This window comes from Giraffa tippelskirchi, chromosome 11 (genome assembly GCF_054371585.1).
Source record: "Giraffa tippelskirchi isolate mGirTip1 chromosome 11, T2T-mGirTip1v1.2.pri, whole genome shotgun sequence".
NCBI lineage: Eukaryota > Metazoa > Chordata > Mammalia > Artiodactyla > Giraffidae > Giraffa > Giraffa tippelskirchi.
This window is the reverse complement of record NC_137285.1, coordinates 10085654-10107976: the sequence shown is the minus strand read 5'-3', so window position 1 is coordinate 10107976 and position 22323 is coordinate 10085654. Positions and strand designations below refer to the sequence as shown.

Genomic DNA, 22323 nt, shown 5'->3' with positions numbered 1-22323 from the left:
CCACAGGTGACACCTCGGCTGAGCACGCGCCTCCAGGACGGGACAGGACACGGATAGAGTCCGTAGGGGTGACCGTGCCCCTCACCAGCTGCTCGTCTGGAGTCCCCAGCTTCTCCTTCAGGGCCAACATGACTGCCGGGAGGATCACGCCAAGATGACGCGTCAGGGCATCACCTGCCACAGACGAAAGGAAAGCCAGCACCCGGGTGTTGACAGGCGGGGTCGTCAGCTGCAGGATGATGAAGATCAGCTCAGTGGGGGCTGCCCCGTGCCGGCCACGGCGCTGGGGACGGGATCTCCCAGAGCAGAGTCACCCGCCTCCCCCAGCATCCGGGTTCAGAGCTGGTTCTCACGTAGACCCGGGGACGGTGACGGGGCTGTGGCTGCTGGGCTAGAGGGTGTCGCCGCATGTGGGGACTTACCTTGGGCACAAGGTAGGGAAGCACCACACGGCTCTTGATGGCCATCACCTGCTTCAGACCGTCCAAGGCAAACTCGGACACCTCCTCGTCATCCTGCAGAGGGGCGCAGGGTGACATCTGGGAGCCGCTCTCCTCCCCGCCTCCGCAGTCTGGACCTCCCCGGCCCCGACACCCCCCACCCGGCCCCCCAGAGAGCTGATGCCATCCCGTGCACCCACTCCCTCTGGGGCCTGCACTGGCTTCCTTGGCAGAGTCAGCCCCGGCGTGCGGCCTCTAAGGAGATGGTGGAACCCCTCCTGGCAGGGGTGAGGCAGAGCCACTCACCAGCTGCTTCAGTAAAAACGGGAGGATGTCCTCCAGGGCCTGGTGGCCGATGGTGGAGTGCAGCTGCTCGAAGGTCTTGGCCGCTGCCTCTCTGACTTCCTCCAGCGGGTCACACAAGGCCTTTCTTGCCGTGGGCACAAGGGACTCGGAGAAATACAGTACCTGCAATGGCATGAGAGCGCTGAACCTGACGTGGTGGAGGGAGGGGAAGTCAGCGGGGGATGGGGGCGGTGAGGACCTTTGGCCTAGGCAGGCTCCCTGGACTCTCGCTGGGTCTAGACTTTTCACTCAGCTGGTTTCTGTGGAAATGCACTAGTATGAGAAAGCAGACAGGATATATTATCTGCCCCTGAGGAGCCTTCCCCCAGAGGTGGCGGTTTTGTTGCTAAGTCATGTCCGACTCTTGTGACTCCAGGGACTGCAATCTGCCAGGCTCCTCTGTCCATGGGATTTTCGAGGCAAGAATACTGGAGTGGGTTACCATTTCCTTCTCCAGGGGATCTTCCCAACCCAGGGATGGAACCTGCATCTCCTGTGTTGCAGACGGTCTCCTGCATTGCAGGCATATTCTTTATCACCTGAGCCACGGACTTAACAGTTAATAGTGTTGATTTTTTTTCAGCAAGTTCCCCAGATACTCTGGTCTCTCATGGGAATGCCAAACTCCTTCCCACAGCGAGGCCCCAAGTGACCTGGCCTCCACTCCCCAGGCTCCTTTGTTCATGCTCTTGGGAAACTCCAAGTCCTTCTTCAAGTCTCAGTTCAAATACCTGCTCCCTTATGAACTTTCTGAGTCCACAGTGGGGCGAACAACTGCTCTGTGCCCTCCATAACCAATTCTACTGAAGCAACGCCCCTCTGTGAATCTAACGACTGAATCTGAATATGGTGGCCACGCCATGGGCAAGGCCTCAGGCATTGGGGCACTACCTATTTAATTAATCACAGTCCTATTTGATGACAGAATTTACCTTTGTTCTTCGAAAAATGCAACTATAAAAACCCCATATGGCACACATGTAATGACACACGCAGGAGGAGAAGGATCAGATGAGGCTGTTCAGGCTGAGCAATTGACCACATGCTCGAATCTCTGACCCAATATCCACTCATCGCTTTTGTGCTTTCATCCCAATCTAGAGCTCTATGCCTACGCTCAACCTACTCCCCAGGGATGTCTGGAAGCTCAATTACAAAAAGTAGGGTCGGTGACAGACTCCAACCCCCTTGACTGTCACTATGTGAAAACAATCTCACTGCTAGAGACGCGTTTCCACCCACCAAGTGCTCACTCTCATCTACTCTACGACCCCCTGCTCTCCGCCACCCTCCACCTCTCACACACACGCACCGCCCTTCCCGGCTAAGCACACCACACACATGAACTGCACTGACGCCCTGACACAAGAAGATTGATCTGGAACCACCTCAGGAGTGCTGAGAGAAAGACCATCTCAATATCCAAAAGCCACCCCAGGCCTCTAAATCGTTGAGGTCTTAGCCTGTAAACTGATGGGAAAGCTGAGAGGTGAGAAAGCCCAGGGCACTGTGACCCCATCAGCACCTCACTGCCCACAGCACCCTCTGGAGTGAGGTTGGCGTGTCCCTGAGGGTGAAGTGTCGTTAATGGAGCAGCTTCTTCAGGAGCCCCTGACCCCTGGCCCTCTGAGTGGGATGGGGGCAGGCCTGCGGGCCCCTGAGGAGATGCTCACCACGTCCCACCCCCTGGCCCTCTTGAGTGGGGGGCAGGCCTGTGGGCCCTGAGGACATGCTCACCGCGTCCCGGCTGGTGGACTTCATGATCTCGCTCAGCCCGATGCACACGCCCTGCCTCTCATCGCTCTTGGGAGACCTCAGGCCTTCCTCCAGGATGGGGATGATCTCTGGCAGGATTTTCTCCCCTAACTTCCGGACGAGATCTCCCAGTGTCCTGGCTGCGATCTGACGGGCAGAGCTCAATTCAGGATAGTGACTCCCTGCAGACCCCGTGGGCTACTCCGAATGAGGGCCCCAGGACCTCCCAGATGTTACCTGAGCCTGACTTAACTTTCCCTAACGCTCTATCCTGTGAAGAGCCCCCAGGGTGCTTGCAAAACACCACCAAATAAAATTCTCTCTGCGTCACACATGCCTACTCAGCTTAAAGAGTCGGCATCTTATGGATGAACGAGACACTCAACACTTGCTGTCCAGCTGAGGGCTGATCTCCCTGGATTGAAAACTATGGCCTGGAAGTCACTTAACCCTCATGCTCTTGCCCAGGAAAGGACAGCTGGGTTTGTAATCAAAACTTTCAGGGAAAAAGACCCATCTCCTTTGTGGCCGTGTGCAAACCCTTCTTCAGAGCCAATTATGCAATCTGTTTGCCAGGGACGGGGGTTGGGAGTGGACTGGCAGAAGTGATCATTGGCCCTGGGGGCCCTCCACCAGCTGCCCTGGCCTTCATTCAGCCCCTGCTGCGGGCAAATTCCTTGCCCACCTCAAGGCTTGTGCATGTCCAGTCCTGGTATCTCAAGCACTGGTCCTTTGGTCCCGAACAGTCTTTCATCACCTCCTCACCTGCTAATGCTCACTCATTGCTCATCTTCAAACATCATTCTTCTGAGAAGCCTTCCCTGAGCCCTCCAGCTGGTTGACCTGGTATAAGCACTGGCAGTGCCATGTAGCACTTGCCATAGTTGCATTTTCCACTTGTTTGTGTGACTGTTTGATTTATATCCGTCTCCTCTGCCAGACGGCAGCTCCACAAGGCTGCCTTTCTTCTCTACAAGGTCCTAGGCCCCTGCTTAGCACATGGTAGATGCTTAATAAATATTTCTTAAGTAACTAAGTAAATAAAAGTTCCCCTGCTAGATGGTGGACCCCACTGCTCTCTCATTCTCTGCAGACCCAGCTTTCTAGCCTCTGAAAGGAGGCATCAGGGCTGCGTGGTCAGAAGCTAGGCCCAGGACACTGACCGTTCTCTTATCCGCGCATGTGCTGGCCAGGAAACCCAGCAGGAGCCCAAAGAGGGTGGGCAGGATCTCACGCAAGGTGCGGGGGGTGTTGGAGACCACTATCTTCCAGACGTGCAGGGAGGCCTGCCGCACCACCAGCTGGGTGTCCGAGCGGCCCATGTACAGCCCCGCCAACACTCGGTTCCGCCGATCTACCCCCAGGGCAGTGATGATCGCCTGCAGCGGCAGAAGGGAGCCGAGAATGAGAGGCGGTGAAACCCCCACGGCGTGAGGGCCAGGGAGTCTCCCCACTGGCAGCAGACGGAAGAAGGTCAACTGGGGCTGCGCACCTTGTTGGACTGAGCGGTTCCAAAGTTGTCATCCTCCGAGGCAGTTTCTGTGGTCATCTTCCCAGTGACCCCTGAGATGTGGAACAGGAGATCGCCAAGGAGCTGAACAGAGCTGAACCTGAGGAGGAGGCCAAGAACAGAGTCACACGGGCGCAGGAAGAAGTCTGGGCCAAGCACCAGCCAGAAAAAGAGACTGAAAGGAAAGGAAACACACACACTGGTGGTTCCTCAGAACGGGAGAGGCCGCAAACGAGAGTCACTTCTCGACAGTCTCCCAAACATGTTCCCTCCGAGTCTTGTACTAATGAACGTTACTTCAATAATGGGAAAGAACAAGCTAGCCTTAAAAGCAGTTACGAATATTTCCATAATAAAAGTTATTAAAGAGAGAGAGAACACAGAGGGAAGTATGAGCAGGGAATCCAGGAATGCAGATCGTCAGAACGCAACGTAAGGAGAGGCCTAGGAGAAACCGTTTCTCTTTGAATGAATGATTATAAAACTAACAGTCGTATTCAAACTGAAAATTCAACTGACACAAAAAAATATAAAGAAAGAGAGGGTAAACAAGCGCCCAGACTGCCGGCACCCAGGCAACCACTCTGACACTCCGGTGACACCCTTGTGCACATCAATCACCCTGTACACAGACACCCCTCCCACACACAGGATGTGCGAAGTGGGCCTGCACATGACCGGGCCACGGCCCGCACCACCCCACCAGCCAAGAGAAGGTTGAGGAGTGTTCTGTGCCAGCGGACATGGTCCTTACATCACTCTTCGTAATGGCCAGATCAAAGTTCATGGCGTGGACGTGCTACCTGACTTTTTCAAACCTACCTCCAGGTTTTCAAATGATAAGCAGTATCGCAACACACATCCTTCTAGATACATCTTTAAGCACTCGACTAAATATGTCCCTGGAATGAAATCCTAGAAGGAGGATCTTCAGATTAGAAAGCACTCACATTTAAAATTTTGACACAAACTGAAGGACTGAAGAGAAATAATATCTTAGAAGAGAACTGGAATTACAGACACTACTGTAGGAAACCGGAGAGTTACCAAAAGGTGAAAAACGAGGGTCTGGAAAAGTTGAGAGCTTTTGGCAATATTCTGCCTTTCATTTCTCAGTGCATGCGTGTGTGTGTGCTAAGTCACTTCATCTGTGTCTGACTCTTTGCAACCCTATGGACCATAGCCCACCAGGCTCCTCTGTCCATGGGATTTCTCAGGCAAGAATAACTGAAGTGGGTTGCCATTTCCTCCTCCAGGGGATCTTCCTGACCCAGGGATCGAACCCATGTCTCTTACATCTCCTGCATTGGCAGGTGGGTTCTTTACCACTAGCATCACCTGGGAAGCCCTCATTTCTCAGTAAGTTCCCCAAACACAAAGCTATGGCCACTAGGTCTTTCCACGTGAGTTCTCACCTTATTCTCCAGAGGTCGTCAAAGAGGCCTTGCTCCAGCTGGGGCAGCAGTAGGGCAATGGCTGTCTCGGCGTACATGGAGATGACCCGCTGCCCTGCACGCAGGGCGGTATCACGCACAAACTCGTTCTCATCAGCAAGAGCCTGTGCACAGAGAGGGTGTCAGCCAGACCTGCTGCCCCCTAGGCACCCAGACCCAAGAATAAACGGATGATGATGAGTAGAGTAGGATGAGGGCTCCTGCCACCCAGCCGTATCTGGCAGAGAGGCCGAGCCTCCCAGGAGAGAGTGTGCGTCCTGGCCCCCACCCTAGGCCCTATTCTCAGTGGGGGCACTGGTGCCTACTTTGAGGATACAGGGGATGATGGGCCCCACGTAAGGAGTGAATTTGTCCCCGAAGGTGATGGGCAGGTAGTTGAACATCATGATGTAGCCGTCTCGGACGTGGGGGGCAATGTCCACTTTGCTGGCTGTAGCCACAATTTCTGGCATCAGCTTCTCCAACTTCTCCACCCCCAATCCAGCCATGACCTCGGCCAACCCTGCAGGAAAGGGTCAGAGTGAGCCCACAGGACCTGAGGATCCCCAGAGGGCCTCCCAGGTCTGGCCCCTGGGCCCGCCCTGCCTCACCCTGCGCGGCGCCCGAGCGATCCACAGAGCTCTGCTCATAGGTCAGTGTCTCCATCAGCCACGGCAGCAAGTCCTCAAAGCACGACTCCCCCATGCCCTTGACCATGGCCCCGAGAGCCTTTGCAGACACCGTCCGTACCTGTCAGGGAACCGAGAGTGGGGAAGGTGAGGAGATGTGACCACGCAGGAATGAGGAGGGGTCCCTAGGGTCTCCTGCCCTTCACCAGAGGCAAATGCAGCCTCTAGGGCTTCTTAGCAATCGGTTGTCTGGGGTGGGGCTAAAACCATGAGCTCCCGCCCCCTCCCCTCTCGGACTCACCTCAGGCACAGGATCCAGGAGAGAGGCTTTCAGACCAGGCGTCACGCTTGGCAGGTAAGGAGCCAAGTCCTGCAACAACGGAAGGAGCGACTCAGTGGAGGCCTGAGGCCCGCTTTCTCCAGACCGGTTTCTGGGTGGATCTTGACCACCCCACTCTGCTGACTAGGAGCGCTCTCATGGGTAGAGAACCCCCTCCAACCCCCTGGCTCCCTGAAGGGCCTGTGTGATTGCTCAGAAAAACCTCTGAGGGACCCCAGGCCCTCCTCAGGAGGTGGAGAGCCCCCAGCTGCCATTCAGAGCTCTTCCTCCTCCTGGGACCGAAGGCTGCCCAGCCTCGGGCATCCACGAGATTCTTTCAGCACTTTCCTTTCAGAGTTGCACGATCTTTACCTTAAAAGGTTTATGTCTTTTGATACAGCACTCAACTTTCAGAAACAGTTTTAAATATAGAAAAAACTTTATGTTCACTGCAGCATCATTTAAAATAGCAAGAAACCTTGGACACTATGTGACTGACAATAGAATTATGTAAGTTATGGTATATAAACTTGTTGGAATGTTACATAACTATTTAAGACTTGGTTTTATGAATAACTCCTTATAACTTGGACATATATTTATGTTCAGAAATATCATTTTTAAATGTAATTTTAAAACATAATTGTCTAGGCTTCTGGAGGGCTATGGGTAAAATGTTTTGGTTTTCCAACTTTCAATTTCCCAAACTTCCTAGGATCGACCTAACTTTCCACTTTATCTCTTGTGCCTGAAGCCTCAGCAAGCAAATCAGAGCTGTGGTATTGAGAGCACACACATCAGCCCCTGGGAGTGAGTAAAGAGAGAAGATCTCCCAAACTAGGCTAATTTCCTGAGAGGCTCACAGAAGCCAGTGCTTATGACAAGAAGACACTGCCAGCAATCAAAGCGGCAGCCACTTTCCCAACACAAAAGTCAAAGGCCAGGCTGGACCTTTCCTTCCCATCAGTCTGTAAAAGGAGCTCATGGGGACGGGCCTCATCTGGGAGTGGAGCTAATCAAGACTTGTGTGGCTGGGCTTTGCAAGATGTGCAGAGAGCCCAGACTTCCACCTTCCACCCCAAACAGTCCACTTCTGCCCTGATATCAGGGATCAAATGCCCACAGCTGCCCCGTGTCTACTGTCAGTAGGGGCTATGTGCCTGGAGCCAGCATCCATTGGTCAGTCCTGTGCGAGCCCCCCACAGGCCCATACCTTCTGGTCTGTAAGCGAGTACATGTTGCCAATGATCTGGGCAGCCATCTTCCGTGTGTCCGTGGAACGGTCCTGGAAGGCTCTCTGGACAATAGGCATGATGAGGGCCAGGGACGGGGCATCGATGAAGTGGACAAACTTGGTGTCCAGCAAGGTCTGCAAGCACTTCTGGGTCTTCCGGGAGGGGTCTGTCAGGGCGTCCAACAGGACCGGAGCAATGGCTGTGTCCAGACAAGAGAGAGGCGACTGGGTACAAGTCTGTGGGGCGGCTGCCAGAGCCCCAGCGCTAGACGGGTCAGAACAGAAGGAGGCCAGGGGCCCCTCTTCCGAGAGCTCCACAAGTCACCAGCTGAGGAAGCCAGCCTGTCTGCAAAGAGCAATTCTATTCTTGCTCCCCGGGAGGAAGCGGTGTGGGGGCGGCAGCTGTCACCCCCTTGCACTGCAGAGCTGTGGCTGGTGGGGTGCCTGCCGGCTAGCTTCAGTGGCCCTGAGCTGCAGCCCCAGCGAGGCCTCCAGGGGAGAGCCGTTTAGCAACGTGGATCTTACTCTGGAAGCAGCAACGACTCAAAGTGGTTTTGTGAAAAAAACCGTTTGGAGATGACAAAGGCCCCTGAACCAGTGGTGGGAGTGAGGCACACAACGCTCAGAGCAGCCACAGATACTACAAACTCTCCAAAGTCAGCACCATCAGCCCAGCAGAAGGAACTCCAAGAGGGGTACCTGGCTCATCTTTCCCACAAGCCCAGGGAATTCAACCCTAACAAGATACACGCCGGTCAAGAGTTTTGAGGGAATTCCCTGGCGGTCCAGTGGTCAAAACTCGGCACTGCAGGGGCCCGGGTTAAATCCCTGGTCGTGGAACGAAGAATCAGCAAGCCACACAGAGTAGTGCCCCATCCCCACCCCCAATTTTTTTTAAATAGCCCAATTTAAAAATGGGCAAAGGATTTGAATAGACAGTTTTCCAAAGAAGGTATGCAAATGAAAAACAAGCACATGAAAAGACGTTCCACATCATTAGTCATTAGGGAAATGCAAACCAAAACCACAACGAGTGGTTAAGACTCCGTGCTTCCACTGCAGGGGGCACGTGTTCGATCCCTGGCTGAGGAAGTAAGATCTCACATGCTGTGTGGCGTGGCCAAAACAAAACCACAGTGAGATGCCACTTCATACCCAACAGAATTTCTGTAACCAAAAAGACAGACGGTAATAGTGTTGGCAATTGGAACACTTGTGTGTGTGTGTATATATAGCTACTGGCAATGTCAAGAATGGTACAGCTGCCAGGTTAACAGTCTAACAGTTCCCTAGAAAAGGTAAACGGTTACCGTATGACCCAGTTATTCCATTCCTAGTTATCTAACCAAGAAACCTGAAATCATGTCTATAAAAACAAAAAACAAACAAAACCTTGGACACAAATGTTCGTAGCAACATTAAAAGTCAAAAAGTGGCAACAACTCAAACATCCATCAGTTGATGTATGGATACACAAAATGGTGTAGTCATACAATGAGATATATTATTAGGCCATAAAAAGGAATGAAATATTGATAGATGCTACAATGTAGATGAACCTTGAAAACATAATGCTAAACACAAGAAGCTAGACATAAAAGGCCACATAGCGTATGATGCTATTTCCATCAAGTGTCCAGATACGCAAACTCAGAGACAGAAAATAGACTAGTGGTCGTCAGGGGCTAGAGGCAGAAGGGGAAATGAGGAGTGAAACCTAATAATGGGTGTGGGGTTCCTTTCTGGGGCGATGAAAGTGCCCCAGAACTAGACAGTGGTGATACTTACATAATTTTGTGAAGATGCTAAAAACCACTAAGTTGTACATTTGTAAAAAGTGAATTTTATGCAAATTACACTGCAATTTAATAAAAAAAAAAAGAAAAAAGGGCCCAGGCTGGATTCCCAAAATGAAGGCATTCATTTGATAAGAGATGAGACTGTTCTGGGCCTTAGAAATCCCCAGGGCTGTTGGACATTGTGAAGAATGACAACAAAACCCACATCTACCTGTTCCTCCCATAAAACCCCATCATTTTCTGATTAAAAACAAGTCTGGAAATACTCAGGCTGAAACGCACTGAATGCGCACCAATGTCCTAAGTGGAAGCTTAAATTTTAACAAGTATGGTGCTGCAAGTCAACGTAGCTGGCTGGGGTTTATTTCTAGAAATCAGTCTTTCCTAATCACTCAAGAAACAACCATGCTAAAGAGTAAGCTCCCTAACCTTCCCTCCATCACAGGTCTCTTGGAATGAGCGTGAATAGAAGTTCCCTGAAACCTGTGAGGGGTGCTGCTGCTGCGATCCAGACCCTGTCATTCAGTTCTGTGGATCTCAGGACTCCCTTAGAGTCAAGCTGCCTCTGGGCCAACAACTCAGTTTCCCCACCTCCGTGGTCAATGACTGCTCCAGACCAACAGGAGAACAGACCACTTCCGAACTATTTTCCACTGATTATCGTAGGAAAAAGGCTTCCTTGAGTTTAAAGGTTATCTCAGTGAGACTCTCTCTGTTCTCAGAGGGCCTGTGCTGAACCGGTGCACGCTCCCCGCAGCGTCCAGGGGCGCAAGGAGAAGCTGGGCCCGCGCCCTCGTGGGAGAGGCCTTACGTACCCAGGATCTCTGGGTTCCTGATGACAGAGCCGATCTGCCTGAGCGCCTGCTGCCCGGCCTTCTGCACTTTGACGTGGGAATCGGTGAGCACCTCTGTGAGCTTGGGCACGATGTTCGGTAGGCAGGAGGACAGCTGCTTGGGGGCACAGTAGGCCATGGCCCCGAGCAACTCCACCGACCCTGCAGATGGCAGACACATGCCCACGTGAAATCACGGGACACAGGCTGGCAGTTCGCCCAGGCTGACTGCCTGGGCAGGGGAGAAGCGGCCTGCTCCTCCCCAAGCGGAAGGGCACACGGCCTGGCTCCAGCCGAGCGAGCAAGATGCACCTGAGGCCGGCTGAGCCCGGGTGAGAGGCTGCGCAGTGCTGGGGACAGAGGCCAGACCTGGCCTAGAGCTGGCAGTGACCTCAGGTCAGTTTACTGAGCGTCTCTGTCCTCAGTCCGCTCACCACTGAGTTTTCAAGGCGCAGGGCAAAGCCTGAAGGACCAAGGGGGAGCCCCGGCCGACACTGACCCTCCCCAGACCAGAGCAGCTCCGATTCACAAATTAGGATTCCAAGTAAGATTATACTTTTAAAAAGAGGGCTTAACAGGGGGAAAAGGTCTGAGAATCAGAGACCTAGCCACAGACCAACTTTAGAGCTCTGAGATTTCCTGATTTAGCTCTGTGGCTCTTGTCAGAGGCATGTTCCTTGCACGAAAGTGAACAAACTATTATAGATACGAGCCACCTGATGAAAGCCCTGATCTCACCGCTGGGTGGAGGAGGGATTGGGGGAGGCTGCACACAGGACAAGAGCAGCATCTCTGCACTCCTGGGAGGGCGCTCTTCAGAACAGGAAACTGAGACAGCAGCAGCAAGGGAGCAGCCTCACCGGCTTTGGTTCTCCAGGATTCCTCCTCCAGGGCAGCCAGCAAGGAGGGGAGCACCAGCTTCACCCCATGAGCACTCAGGTTGCTCATCACAGCCTTGGCACAGTCATCTGCAGCCTTGAGGGAGGAGAAAAGACGTTCAGGGGCCTTCCCAGGCACGCCAGGGTCAAGGCCTAAGACTGGACAGTGTGTCCCCCATGGTGGTCATCACTCACCGGGGGTCTACCGTGTCAGACACCGGGCCTTGGCCCGCATAGGCAACTGACAGGAGGGACACGGTTTCTCACCTCACCAGGCTTCAGTACTGCACTGGGAACCAGGGGAGTCTGCACCAGTGACCGGCACCCGAGTGGTGGGCAGAGGGGCTCCCGCGGGGCAGGTCCCCCCACCCCCCGCTCCGCACAGCCGCAGGACTTACCTCCCGCACGTACTGGTTTCCGTCTCCGAAGCACAGCAGCAGATGGGGCAGCACGTGGACCACGTACGGCTCGAAGAGCTTCCCCAGCATGGTGCAGAGCATCTCGAAGGCAAAGAGGGCTCCTGGGGGCGAAGGCGGGGAGCGGCAGTGAGGCTGGGATCGGGATGTCCTCTGGGGACAGGGCAGCCACAGGACAAGCTCCTCGCCCCCTCCTCACCCTCTGGAAACACTCAGGGCAGCTAGGGGGCTACAGCGGCCGCTTAGGAGGGAGCAGCACCCTCCGCCCACCCCGAGCAGAAAGGAAGCGAGAACGGGAAGTACCACCAGTGAGAAAGGCACCGTCTCCCTCGACTGAGGGTGCTGCAGAGTCAGAAACGAGGACGCCCAAGCCGCACCGGCGTGGCCGGGATGGAACAGCTCACAGCAGCACACACCCCAACGGCAGCCTTCGGCAGGGGAAGAAATGCCAGGTTCCCTCCTCGGGCAGCCGGGGCAGGGAGAGGCACTGACCGCCCACACCGGGCAGCGCCGAGCCTGGAGACACTCACCCTCCCGGCGGCGGAAGTTCTTCTTATCCTGGATGGCGTCAGTCAGCGCAGCCATCATCTCCTGCTGCTTCAGTGACAGGATGCCCAGGCCCTTCACCAGGCCTGCCAGCCCGTATGCAGCCCCTTTGCGCTCGGCGTACTTGTCTGACTCCAGCAGTTGCTGCATCAGCCTCTGGATCATACCCCCCGCATCCTCCTTGATGGCAGGGACGAGGGGCGGCAAGCAGCTGGCCACGGACTCTTGGACCTGGGGGAGGGGCCTGCCTGTCAGTGCCGAGGCTCAACCATGGCCAGTGCCTGGCGGCCAACGCAGTCCCCCAGCTCCGTCTCCGCCACTGCCCGTCAGCCCACAAGGAGCATCGGAAAGGCTGACGGGGGCCCATGATCACATCTGAAGTGTGTGCCCACAGGGTGCATGCTACATCTGTGAGCCACAAAAGCATCAGCTGTTATGGGGCTGTTTCTGGTCTGAAGGGAGAACCAAGGCCTGGGCAGTTGGGGTGAAGGCTCAGGAAGGTAAAACCCACTCACAGAGAAAGATCTCGAGAGAAGTGGGCTCCTGTGTCTTCTTAGAAACAGCCAGAGTCTCACAGTTCTCAAATTTGTTAGAATCACAGGGAAGCAGGGCTGGGCCTTAGAGGACCAGGCCCAAATCGAGTGGTTCCAGAAGATGCTGTCAACCATCCCGACACAGTTCAGGATGCCCAGTCAGGCCCAAGAGGCAGACTGTGGCCAGGGGCCCTGTGCAGGATGCTTTGGAGGCTGGGTGTTCTGACAGCTTATTCGACCACAATTCCGTAAACCTATGGTATTCAACTGTGCCTTTGAGGAGGACACTATGGATGGCTCAAAATGAAGTGACCAAAATGCAAGTCACAGAAAATACATGTAATGCATTCTTCAAGAAAAAAAAATCCTTTGCACTGTGGCCTGAAAGCTGCATTAAAAGGCCCCCAAAACACGCAACACACACAGAGAGAATCTCAAGAAAAGCCTAACACACCAAAGACAATTTTTTTTTCCCTTATTCTTTGTATTTCCAGAGCCAAGTTTATATTAAGTGCAAAAAATAACTATTAAAAAATGAGTAGAAAAAATGCATATGTTTAAGAGATCTAGGAGAACATAGTAACAAACTGACTCTCCACTAGGGCATTCCTAACTGTAAATAAACTAGGCAGTCCCCTGAAAGAAGGGCAGAGAACACGGCTGTCTGGACTTGACACCCGACTCCGTTTGCAGCACCCACAGCCCACCCATACAGGGCCCAGGTGGTCGGGGGACATACCTGCTGGGAGGGGGTGGAGAGGGCAGCGATGAGCTTGGCGACAATCGGCTTCACTTTGGGGTCGCTCTTGTCCAGGTGCTTGGCTAGAGAGCCCATGAGGACCACCACGCTCTGCCGCACAGCATCGTAGCTGGCGTCATTGGGCGCGTTCTTCAGGAACTCCTCGAACACCGGCAGCAGTGAATTGACGTTCTCCTGAAAGCCCGGAGCACCCGGAGCCTCACATCAGCCCCAGGGGCCGTGCCTGGGGACAATGGTCTCTGCCCAAGCCTGGCTGAGGGACGGGCATCCTGACCAGTCAGCCAGCCATGCCAGTGGGCTTCCCGGTTTTCTAGCAGGATTGCAGCAAACTAACATCAATTTAACACCCTTTTGGGGTCTTCCTGACCCAAGAGAAATACAAACAGAATCCTCTGGGAGGCGAGCACCTGGCCAGGACGTCCAGCACTGGGCTTCACCGTGGCACCATGGTGCAGCCTGCCGCCTGCCCCGGCCCAGCCTTCTCCCCCTCCTCGGGTGGCTGAGACCTTCTCCCCCATCTCCTCGCCTGGCTGAGATCTCCTACCTTCCCATGTGTGTTGAGCGTTGCAAGAGCTGCATCCAACATGCACTTCCGGACATCTGGGTTTCGGTCGTTGAGGGCGTCGGGGACAAAGAACTGAAAGAGTGGCTTCACCTGAGAGCTGTCCAAACACTGGGAGAGCTTGTTCAGGGCCAAAGCCAAGCCACACCTGGGAAAGAAGCGGGAGCGTGTCAGGGGAGTCACAGGCCTCCTGGCTGGGGGCCTCTATCCTGACATGTCACGAGGAGAGCGAGCCTGCCAATGGCACACACTGCTCCAGGGCCGAGCACAGCATGGAGCCCGGTGCCCTATGCTTGCCCCCGGGTCTGCCCGTGGGTCTGGAACCGCCCACTTATAGAGCCCTGCCATCTGCCCAGAGGTTACCCTACGGGGTGACTGCAAACAGGGGACCAGCTCTGCCTCTGTTTCCCTCTGTGTGACTGCACTGCCTACCCTTCTCCTGCCAGGCAGGAGGAGATGGAGGGGAAGGAAGAAGAGGTGAAGACATCAGAAGTGGCCATATTCTACAGCAGCTCAGTATGGTGAATCTCTCAGCCATAGCAGTGAGGAGGTGCCTGGAGACCTCCAGGGGAAAGGAGAAACATGAGCAGAGTCGCCCAGCTGGCCAGGAGGAGCCGGAAGTGGACCTCAGGCCTCTGACTCAGAGGGAAGTCTAGTCCTTTCCCACCCCTGCTGACCCATCACCCTCTGCTGCCTCCTTGCGGCATGCAGCCTCTACCTGGCCACACATCCAGAAGCGCTGAGCGGTACAAGACTGCAACAGCTGTCATACCTGGCTTCCCACTGGTCTGGAGGAGATTCAGAGATAACTCGTCCCAGAGCATCGAGCACCGGGGGCGGCCGCTGCAACAGACAGGTGATCGATGCACTGCAGGGCTCTCTCTGGGCTGGCGGGGCCAGCCAGTTGCCCAGGTGAGGCGGGATCAGGCACAAGCCGCCCTGAGCCACGAGGTGGCTCCTGTCTGGATTAGGTCGGAGGCTGATCAGGGTTCAACCCACCCTTGCATGCCCAGACCACAGTGCCTGGACGACTCACATAGAGCTTCTCCTGGTAGATCTCCATGAGCCTGCCCATGACCTCGGCCGCCTGCCGCTGGTAACGCGCTACCGCCTGGGAGAGGGCTTCCGCCCCGGCCTGCCTCACAGCTGCCTCGTGATAGATGACATCGTCGATGAGCAAGGAGCAGAGGTCTGGCTGCAGATCTAGGCCCATGGTCGACCAGAGCCTACAACAGACCAAATGCGGCTGGTCGGACAAGGACCTCCAGTGCGGGCCCCGCCAAACCCAACCCCCCAGCCCTTGATCGCTCTGTAGGCTGAGCACACTGGGTCCAGTTATTCCATGAGGAGAAAGAGAACAGAGCAGGACAGGCCACCCTTCTGATGGCGCTCACCTCTCGGCCAGCTTCCGGATCTCCTCCTCCTTGTCAAACTTGACCACCCAGAGCCTACGCAGAAGGTTCAGGCCATTCTTCTCATCGGTGTCAGGCACTGGCAACACCATGTGAAGTTCCAACAGGCCCTGAGAGGGGTGGGATCGCACCATGTGAGGCAGGACCTTTGGGAGGACACTCCGACCTGCCCTCCCCCCGCCTCCCTCGAGGGCTGCACCGTCTAAGACGGAGCCACCAAGCTACATGTGGGTCTCCACAGAAAATCAATTAAAACGAACTCTAACTTCTTCAGCTGCACCAGCCACATTCCAAATGCTCAGGAGCTACGTGATGGCTGGTGGCTGCCCCGCTGGATGACACAGGTAAACAGTCCCATTCCTGCAGACAGCTCTGCTGGACGGCAGTGCTGGTTAGGGGTGTAATGAGGCACCCCAACTCAGTAGCTGCTCTGTCTCTTCATAGAGCTTTTCTTTCGTGAGATGATGGCATGCAGTGGTAAAATTTTTTTTAAGTAAAATTTTAAAATTTAACTGTGAACACTCAAGATGGACAAAAATCTCTGAAAAAGGTTGTTCCCTTTGTTTTAAGAAATATCTGCCACACTGCCATTGTGTTTCCCATTTTACCAAGGACCAGTGAACACTCCGTCACAGAGCAGTAGCTGGAGGCTGCAGACTGGCATTTGGGAAACACTGTCTCATACTCCAAGAGGATCTTTTAGTTTGGGTCCCAAAGCTCCAAGAAAGGGCCAGTATAAGGTAGTGGATTGAAGAAATGAGACAATCCTGTGAGTTAGATCTGTCTACAAAACTACCAAGTTCCACAGTGCATTTTAGAAATTAGGTGACGTCTTCCGAGGTGAAAAAAAAACCAGTGATACAACTGCTTAGTTGTTCTAATTCCCGGAATGACCCCAAGCCACCCTCTGTGACCTCTGCTCTTTGCCTCTAGGATACACTGGTCCACAGGCGCGGCACCTCCCATCAGGGCAGCTCAAACAGCAGCGCTGAGGGACGGGGTCGGGGAGTGGGGGTGGTGGCGAGACAGCCCGCGAGGGCGTGGGCACGCACCCGGAGTGCAGTGTCCCGCACGCTGGCACAGGGGGACAGCAGGGCGCAGAGCAGCACATCCACCTCCTCCTGCTCTGCAAAGGCACAGCCATCCTCGCCACTGCTGCTAGCACACAGGGTGGTCAGGGCATCTGAAGCCAGAACCTGAGGGAGACATCCAGCCAATGGGCTCAGTTCGACAAATCGTTTCCTACTAGGGGGCCAGGCAGGGGAGTTGGGGGATGGGCTTCGGAGGGGGATCTGAACTAAGAATGCCCACCCCACCCACCCCTACTAGGCCTCAGACCCCAGCGCCAGGCCAAGGCCAGTGGCAGGACCCAAGCAAAACCGCTCACGAGCTGAGAACAGTCTGCCTGGCTCTCATGAGCATCGCTGTGCCCAAGGCCAGAACTGAGGGCTGGGAGAGGCAATGAGGACCTGAGGGTGGGGTTGTGAACCAATCATGGCAGAAGCCAGAGGGGGACCAGATCACCTGAAGTCGGGGAGAGCCCGTCCCGATCACCCAAGTCAGAAGGCGCAGCATGGCCACACGAGGCAGCAACTCCGGGCCGTTCTACGGAAGAAAGCACGTGAGGTGGGACAAAGCTTCACAGAAGGTCTGTAACCAAGCGCCCGGCGGCACCTGAGTCCCTCTCACCCACAGGGGGACGTTCTGGGTCTTCCTGCTGACCACACTGGAGGGGCCCTGTCAGGTCTACAACTCAATCCACAGGAGCCAACTGCAGTCAGCCTCGATCTCCGGGACTAAAAATAACTATTCTTAACCTTGGCTGAAATTCACAAACTATGAAATACAGGTGGCTCATGAATACACAAAGAGATACTGAACTTTACAAGTAAGTAAAGAAATGCAAAATAAAACAAAACACCACATTCTTCCACCCATCACTGGCAAGGTAAACACTAGGTGAGGCTGTATGAGGTTTGGAAAAAAGGGAACACTTCGCGAGGGTATAGCTCAGAACATGTCACGTGACCTCACAATTCCACGCCTAAGAATCTGTTCTATGTGTTTTACATGGTGTGCAAGGCATGTAAAATGTACAAGGGGACATATCACAACTATGTTCAAAACATGGAAACGTTTGCAACAACCTTAAAATGTCAATCGGCAAGTAAAAAGCTGACCATTACATGGTGTGCTCACAGCATAGGGCCCCACACAGCCCGTAAAATGAGATCCATATGACGTGAGCCATACAGGTCCTGACACTGGAGGAGGCCCAGAGAAGACAGTCCCACAGAAGGAGAGGTGCAATCCACTGTTTGCATTACTGCATTTGTGGGTATGAGCTTTATATGAGCTTAAACAAAAAAAAGTCCACGAGGGTACAGACCAAACTGTTACCAATAGCTACCTCTGAGGAGGGACATTTTTCTTCTTGCTTCTGTACTGTTGGAATTTTTTAAAGTACGTAAGCATTACTTGGGCAAATTTTTAGAACATAATCTATTAAAATTGGGCTTCCCTGATAGCTCAGCTGGTAAAGAATCTGCCTGCAATGCAGGAAACCCCGTTTCAATTCCTGGTTGGGAAGATCCCCTGGAGAAGGGATAGGCTACCCACTCCAGTATTCTTGGGCTTCCCTGGAGGCTCAGCTGGTAAAGAATCCACCTGCCACGCAGGAGACCTGGGTTCGATCTCTGGGTTGGGAAGATCCCCTGGAAAAGGGAACAGCTATCTACTCCAGTATTCTGGCCTGGAGAATTCCATGGGGTCACAAAGAGTCGGACGTGACTGAGTGACTTTCACTTTCAATCTATTAAAAAAGAAAACTCCTCGGGACTTCCCTGGTGGGCCAGTGGTTAGGACTTCACATTCCGATGCAAGGGGTGGGGATTCCATCCCTGGTCAGAGAGCTAAGATCCTACATGCCTTGTGGCCAAAAACCCAAAACATAAAACAGAAGCAATATTGTCATAAATTCAATAAAGACTTTATAGATGGTCCACACCCAAAAAGTCTTTCTTAAAAAAAAAAAGGAAAAAAACCAAAAACTCCTGAATGAATGGGGTCCAGTCTCATAAGCAAGTGAAAAGGACAGTAGCCAGCACTGTCTTCTTAGGAACAAAATACAATAAATTAAAATCCTTCAACTCCTTTGGGTCAGAAACTATCAAGACACAGGAGACCCATAGCTTCTGTGAGGCCTTGACAGCTGCTCTCAATAGAACATTTGAGGTCTCCCCACCAAAGGCTGCTGCTGTAGAATACTCTCCGCGGAACTGTTCATGGGTCAGGAAGTGTCAGAAGCCCCTGTCCCCCGACCCCGCTCAAGCCGAGGGGGAGCCGAGCTCCCCCACCTACCTCGTCCACGCGCCCAGGCGGGTTGCTGGGGGAGGCCCTCAGCTGGGCGTGGACGGTGAGGATCTGAAGAATCTGGGCCATCCTTTCCTCCTCCTCCTCGCTGTGGTGGGGCATCTCAGTCAGCACCATCTTCAGAAACGGGAAAACCAAGGAGAAGGCTGGCGCAGACAGGGGCGCGGCGTCTGTGAGAGCAAGCAGCAGACCGACTCTGCAGGCGGGCCAGGCTCCAAGCATGGCTTAACCCTAACCAGCATCCATCCTCAGGGCAAGCGGGCGGGGAGATAGCTGGAGGCCCTTTCTGACACCCTGAAGCCAGCGGCACGATAAGAGGGACAAGAGTGGGCAGTCCAGTTCTCAAGCCAATGCCACTCCTACCCCAGACAGCACCTGGTTCCAGAATGTGAGCGTTAAAACAGACAAGTAGATTCCAACAGCAAGAACTAAATCCTCAAGGGTGGGGGGTCACAGTGACTCAATACCAGTGACTGGACTCAAAAATCGTCCATCTGGTTCAAGGGGTGACGTGAGGAAATCAAGGCCAGGAAAGGGAAAGACCAGTAGAAGCTGCGGCCTCAGGAAGCCTGGGGGATGGGAGTCAAGCCCCTGCACAGCTCACACCGCCTGCACCCTTTGTCCACCCTATCCTGTCCCTTACCTGGCTCGCCCTTGCCGGCCCTGCTGGTGATTGTGTGACTGTGCAGCAGGGTCACCGCCCTCTTCACGGCCACCGACAGCTCTTCCTGGCACCATGACTTGTCCAGGGCACATTCCGGCTTCAGCAGGCGCAGAGTCACGTGGCTCACCAAAGTGCCTGTGTCCAAGAGAAGGGACCCACAGGGGATGACCCACGCAAAGACACACAATCTGGCTCAGGTGTAAACCAGGACCCAGGGCACCACGTCCCTCTGAGTTAACAGTAACCAGCTCTGCTCTGCCCATCTCCTCAACCTAGTTTATTTCATCTCCGTGACACCCCAAAAGGGTGGGCAAGCCAGCAAGGGGCTGTCCTTCTGACATTAAGGAATCAGAAGTATGTGGCAAGGAGGCATGAGCTACACAAGGTTACTCAGCTGGGAGTGAAGCTCTAGCCACAGAGCGCTCCCATCTTCCATGCAGCAGCCCAGCCAGCCGGGTAACACTTGTGATAGGTTCTGTGTGCACGGCCTGACTCCAGCCTCAGCCATGGGAACGTATCCTTAAGGCTCAAAGATGTCATATAATTCACAGAGCGAGGCTACCACAATTCCCAAGCCACCTCACGTGGTCTTTGTGGCTAAAGAGAAAGCTTCTCAAGGCCACGGAGACCTCTGGTCATCCACACCTGGCTGCTTAGGAGCTCTGGGCTCCACAGATAGGCCACATGGCACCAACTATTCCACTGCTACTGAATTTAAAACTGCTATAGAGAGATCAAGGGCTTCCCATGTAGCCCAGTGGTAAAGAAACTGCCTGCCAATGCAAGAGACATAAGAGATGAGGGTTCAATCCCTGGGTCAGGAAGATCCGCTCAAACAGGAAATGGCAACCCACTCCAGTATTCTTTCCCGGGACACCCCATGGACAGAGGGGCCTGGAAGGCTACAGTCCATGGGGTCGAAAAGAAGTGGATATGACTGAGTGACTCAGCACGCACACACACACACACAAACAGAAAGATCACTGACTAGCATCTAAAACTTGGCCCTCAGAGTGAAGACACAGCAGACGTAAAAGAGGAGAAAGGAGACGGCACCACGTGCTCCCCGGGACGTGCAGCTTGGGCTGCCTGAGGCTGCACCCACGGGAACACAGGTCAGTAGCCAAGGTCTCTGCGTGCCTCCCCCGAGCACTCGGGGCACCCCTGTCCGCCCCCCTCCTGCCCCAGGGCCATGCCCACAGCCAACCAACCAGGACTAACCCAAAGCCTTGAGCCTCGGGGGCATGACACAGGCAGCCAAGGACAGGAAAGGGGTCTTGATCCTGGGAGCAGCCAGGGGAGACTTCAGCAAGGGCAGGAAAGAGTCGATCAGGACCGGGATGTACTGGGTCAGACCAGATGGGTTCTTGGCCAGGATGGTGTCCAGCAGCCCCAGCGCCGCCTCCAGCTCAGCGTCCAGCTGTAGGCAGAGTCAGCCCAGAGGGCCGGTCAGCGGGGCCCAGCCCTTGACCGCGAGCGAGGCACGGGCGCTGGGGCAGCCACTCACCTCCTGCAGCCGCCTCCGGATCTGCGCCTCCTTGTCCAGCTGGGCCTGCAGCATCTCCTTCTGTTTGCTGGTCAGCTGCACTTCCTCTTTTATGCCTTTCTTCTTCTTTATCTCCTGAAGGAACAAGCACAGCAATTCTGTCTCCAGGGGACAGACCTGCCTCCCTCCCACCACCAGGCAAGGTGAGCTCGGCACCACCGTCGGCCCCAGGCCAGCTCTCAGTCTGTGATCTGGGCCCCAAACCTGCCGGCTGGCCTCCCCCACCTCCCACAAGCCCAAGGCCGCCTGGTTTCTACAGAACAGAGAGCAGTAGAGCGGCCATTTCTTGCCAGATTCTCTACGAGCAAAACACAAGAAGAGTCTTTACATGTTAAGAGAAATGGAAAGTTCCTCCAAATGTTGAAGAGAGTATTCTGGGGGCCACATAGCTTCAGAATTCTAGCCTAAGCCTCTCCCACCCCTGACCAGCCTGCCCTACACTCTCCTCCGGTGTAAGCTAAAGCCTGGCAGAGGCTGAGAGCATTTGTTCATCTGATATTTACTGAGCACCTACGAGGTGCCAGATGCTGGGAAGACTGTGGGAACAAGACCAAGTCTCTGCTCTTACAGAGCTCACCATCTTAATGGTGACAGCTACACAAGGAATAGGTGAACAGATATATACACAAGGTGACTTCAGATCATGACCAATGTTATGAAAGGAATAAATATGATGAGTAACAAACGAGAAGGGGGCAGCTCAGCTCTGGGTAGGGTGGGCAGAGGGGTCACCTCTCTGCGGAAGGGACATGTGGGCAGAGATGTAGAAGACAAGAAAAACTCAGCCTATAAAGACTGCAGGAGAAAACAAAAAAGACTGAGGGAGGAGCACAGGCTCTGAGGCAAAAGAAAGAGCCCTGTGTGCTGTGCTTCCACCAGAACCAGCCCCGTCACCACTGAACACAGCCATGACTCCCAATGCCCCAGCAGCTACACTGTGCCAGGGCCTGTGCCCACTGTCAGGAGGACAGACGGGGCCTGGCCATCCAGGAGCGGGGCATGGGGACAGGCATGGAGTCAAGCTACACCATTTAGCAGAGGAAATACACGAACTACTGACAGCAGAAAGAAAAATCTTTTCCTTGAGTTGCGGGTGGAGAAAGCTACTGAGAAAGGACAGATCAAGAGAGTGACAGGAGGACCCGGGCTGAGCAGGGAGGTCAGAGGAGCCCAAGGGACCAGCCTGAGGCCTCCGCGCACCCACCTCCTTCAGCTCCAGCTCGATGATCTGCTCCTTGAAGGAGTAAGCTTTGTTCTCTCGCTTCATGTTGGCCTTTTTTATGCTGTCCTGCTGGGCACTGAAACACCAGAGCAGGTGATCAGCCAGGTTCCATCCG

The 22323-nt window shown here is 54.3% G+C and overlaps 1 protein-coding gene across 3 annotated transcripts in view; it reads right to left on the bottom strand.

Moving 5' to 3' along the window:
* Positions 1 to 22323, bottom strand: part of GCN1 (GCN1 activator of EIF2AK4) — a 54202-nt gene that overhangs the window by 8862 nt on the left and 23017 nt on the right. For all 3 annotated transcript variants that reach the window (XM_081546232.1, XM_081546230.1, XM_081546231.1), the window contains 27 exons: positions 22191 to 22284; positions 20948 to 21061; positions 20662 to 20860; positions 19420 to 19575; positions 18765 to 18946; positions 16929 to 17009; positions 16457 to 16600; positions 15387 to 15514; positions 15029 to 15218; positions 14765 to 14835; positions 13975 to 14140; positions 13410 to 13604; positions 12122 to 12368; positions 11574 to 11695; positions 11158 to 11272; positions 10280 to 10459; positions 7645 to 7865; positions 6414 to 6482; positions 6095 to 6233; positions 5810 to 6006; positions 5466 to 5608; positions 4033 to 4150; positions 3704 to 3919; positions 2523 to 2687; positions 747 to 908; positions 423 to 515; positions 86 to 229 (listed from right to left, as the gene is read on the bottom strand). In XM_081546232.1, coding sequence (XP_081402358.1) covers positions 86 to 229; positions 423 to 515; positions 747 to 908; positions 2523 to 2687; positions 3704 to 3919; positions 4033 to 4150; positions 5466 to 5608; positions 5810 to 6006; positions 6095 to 6233; positions 6414 to 6482; positions 7645 to 7865; positions 10280 to 10459; positions 11158 to 11272; positions 11574 to 11695; positions 12122 to 12368; positions 13410 to 13604; positions 13975 to 14140; positions 14765 to 14835; positions 15029 to 15218; positions 15387 to 15514; positions 16457 to 16600; positions 16929 to 17009; positions 18765 to 18946; positions 19420 to 19575; positions 20662 to 20860; positions 20948 to 21061; positions 22191 to 22284 — 4051 coding nt within the window. The remainder of the gene's footprint in view (positions 1 to 85; positions 230 to 422; positions 516 to 746; positions 909 to 2522; positions 2688 to 3703; positions 3920 to 4032; positions 4151 to 5465; positions 5609 to 5809; positions 6007 to 6094; positions 6234 to 6413; positions 6483 to 7644; positions 7866 to 10279; positions 10460 to 11157; positions 11273 to 11573; positions 11696 to 12121; positions 12369 to 13409; positions 13605 to 13974; positions 14141 to 14764; positions 14836 to 15028; positions 15219 to 15386; positions 15515 to 16456; positions 16601 to 16928; positions 17010 to 18764; positions 18947 to 19419; positions 19576 to 20661; positions 20861 to 20947; positions 21062 to 22190; positions 22285 to 22323) is intronic.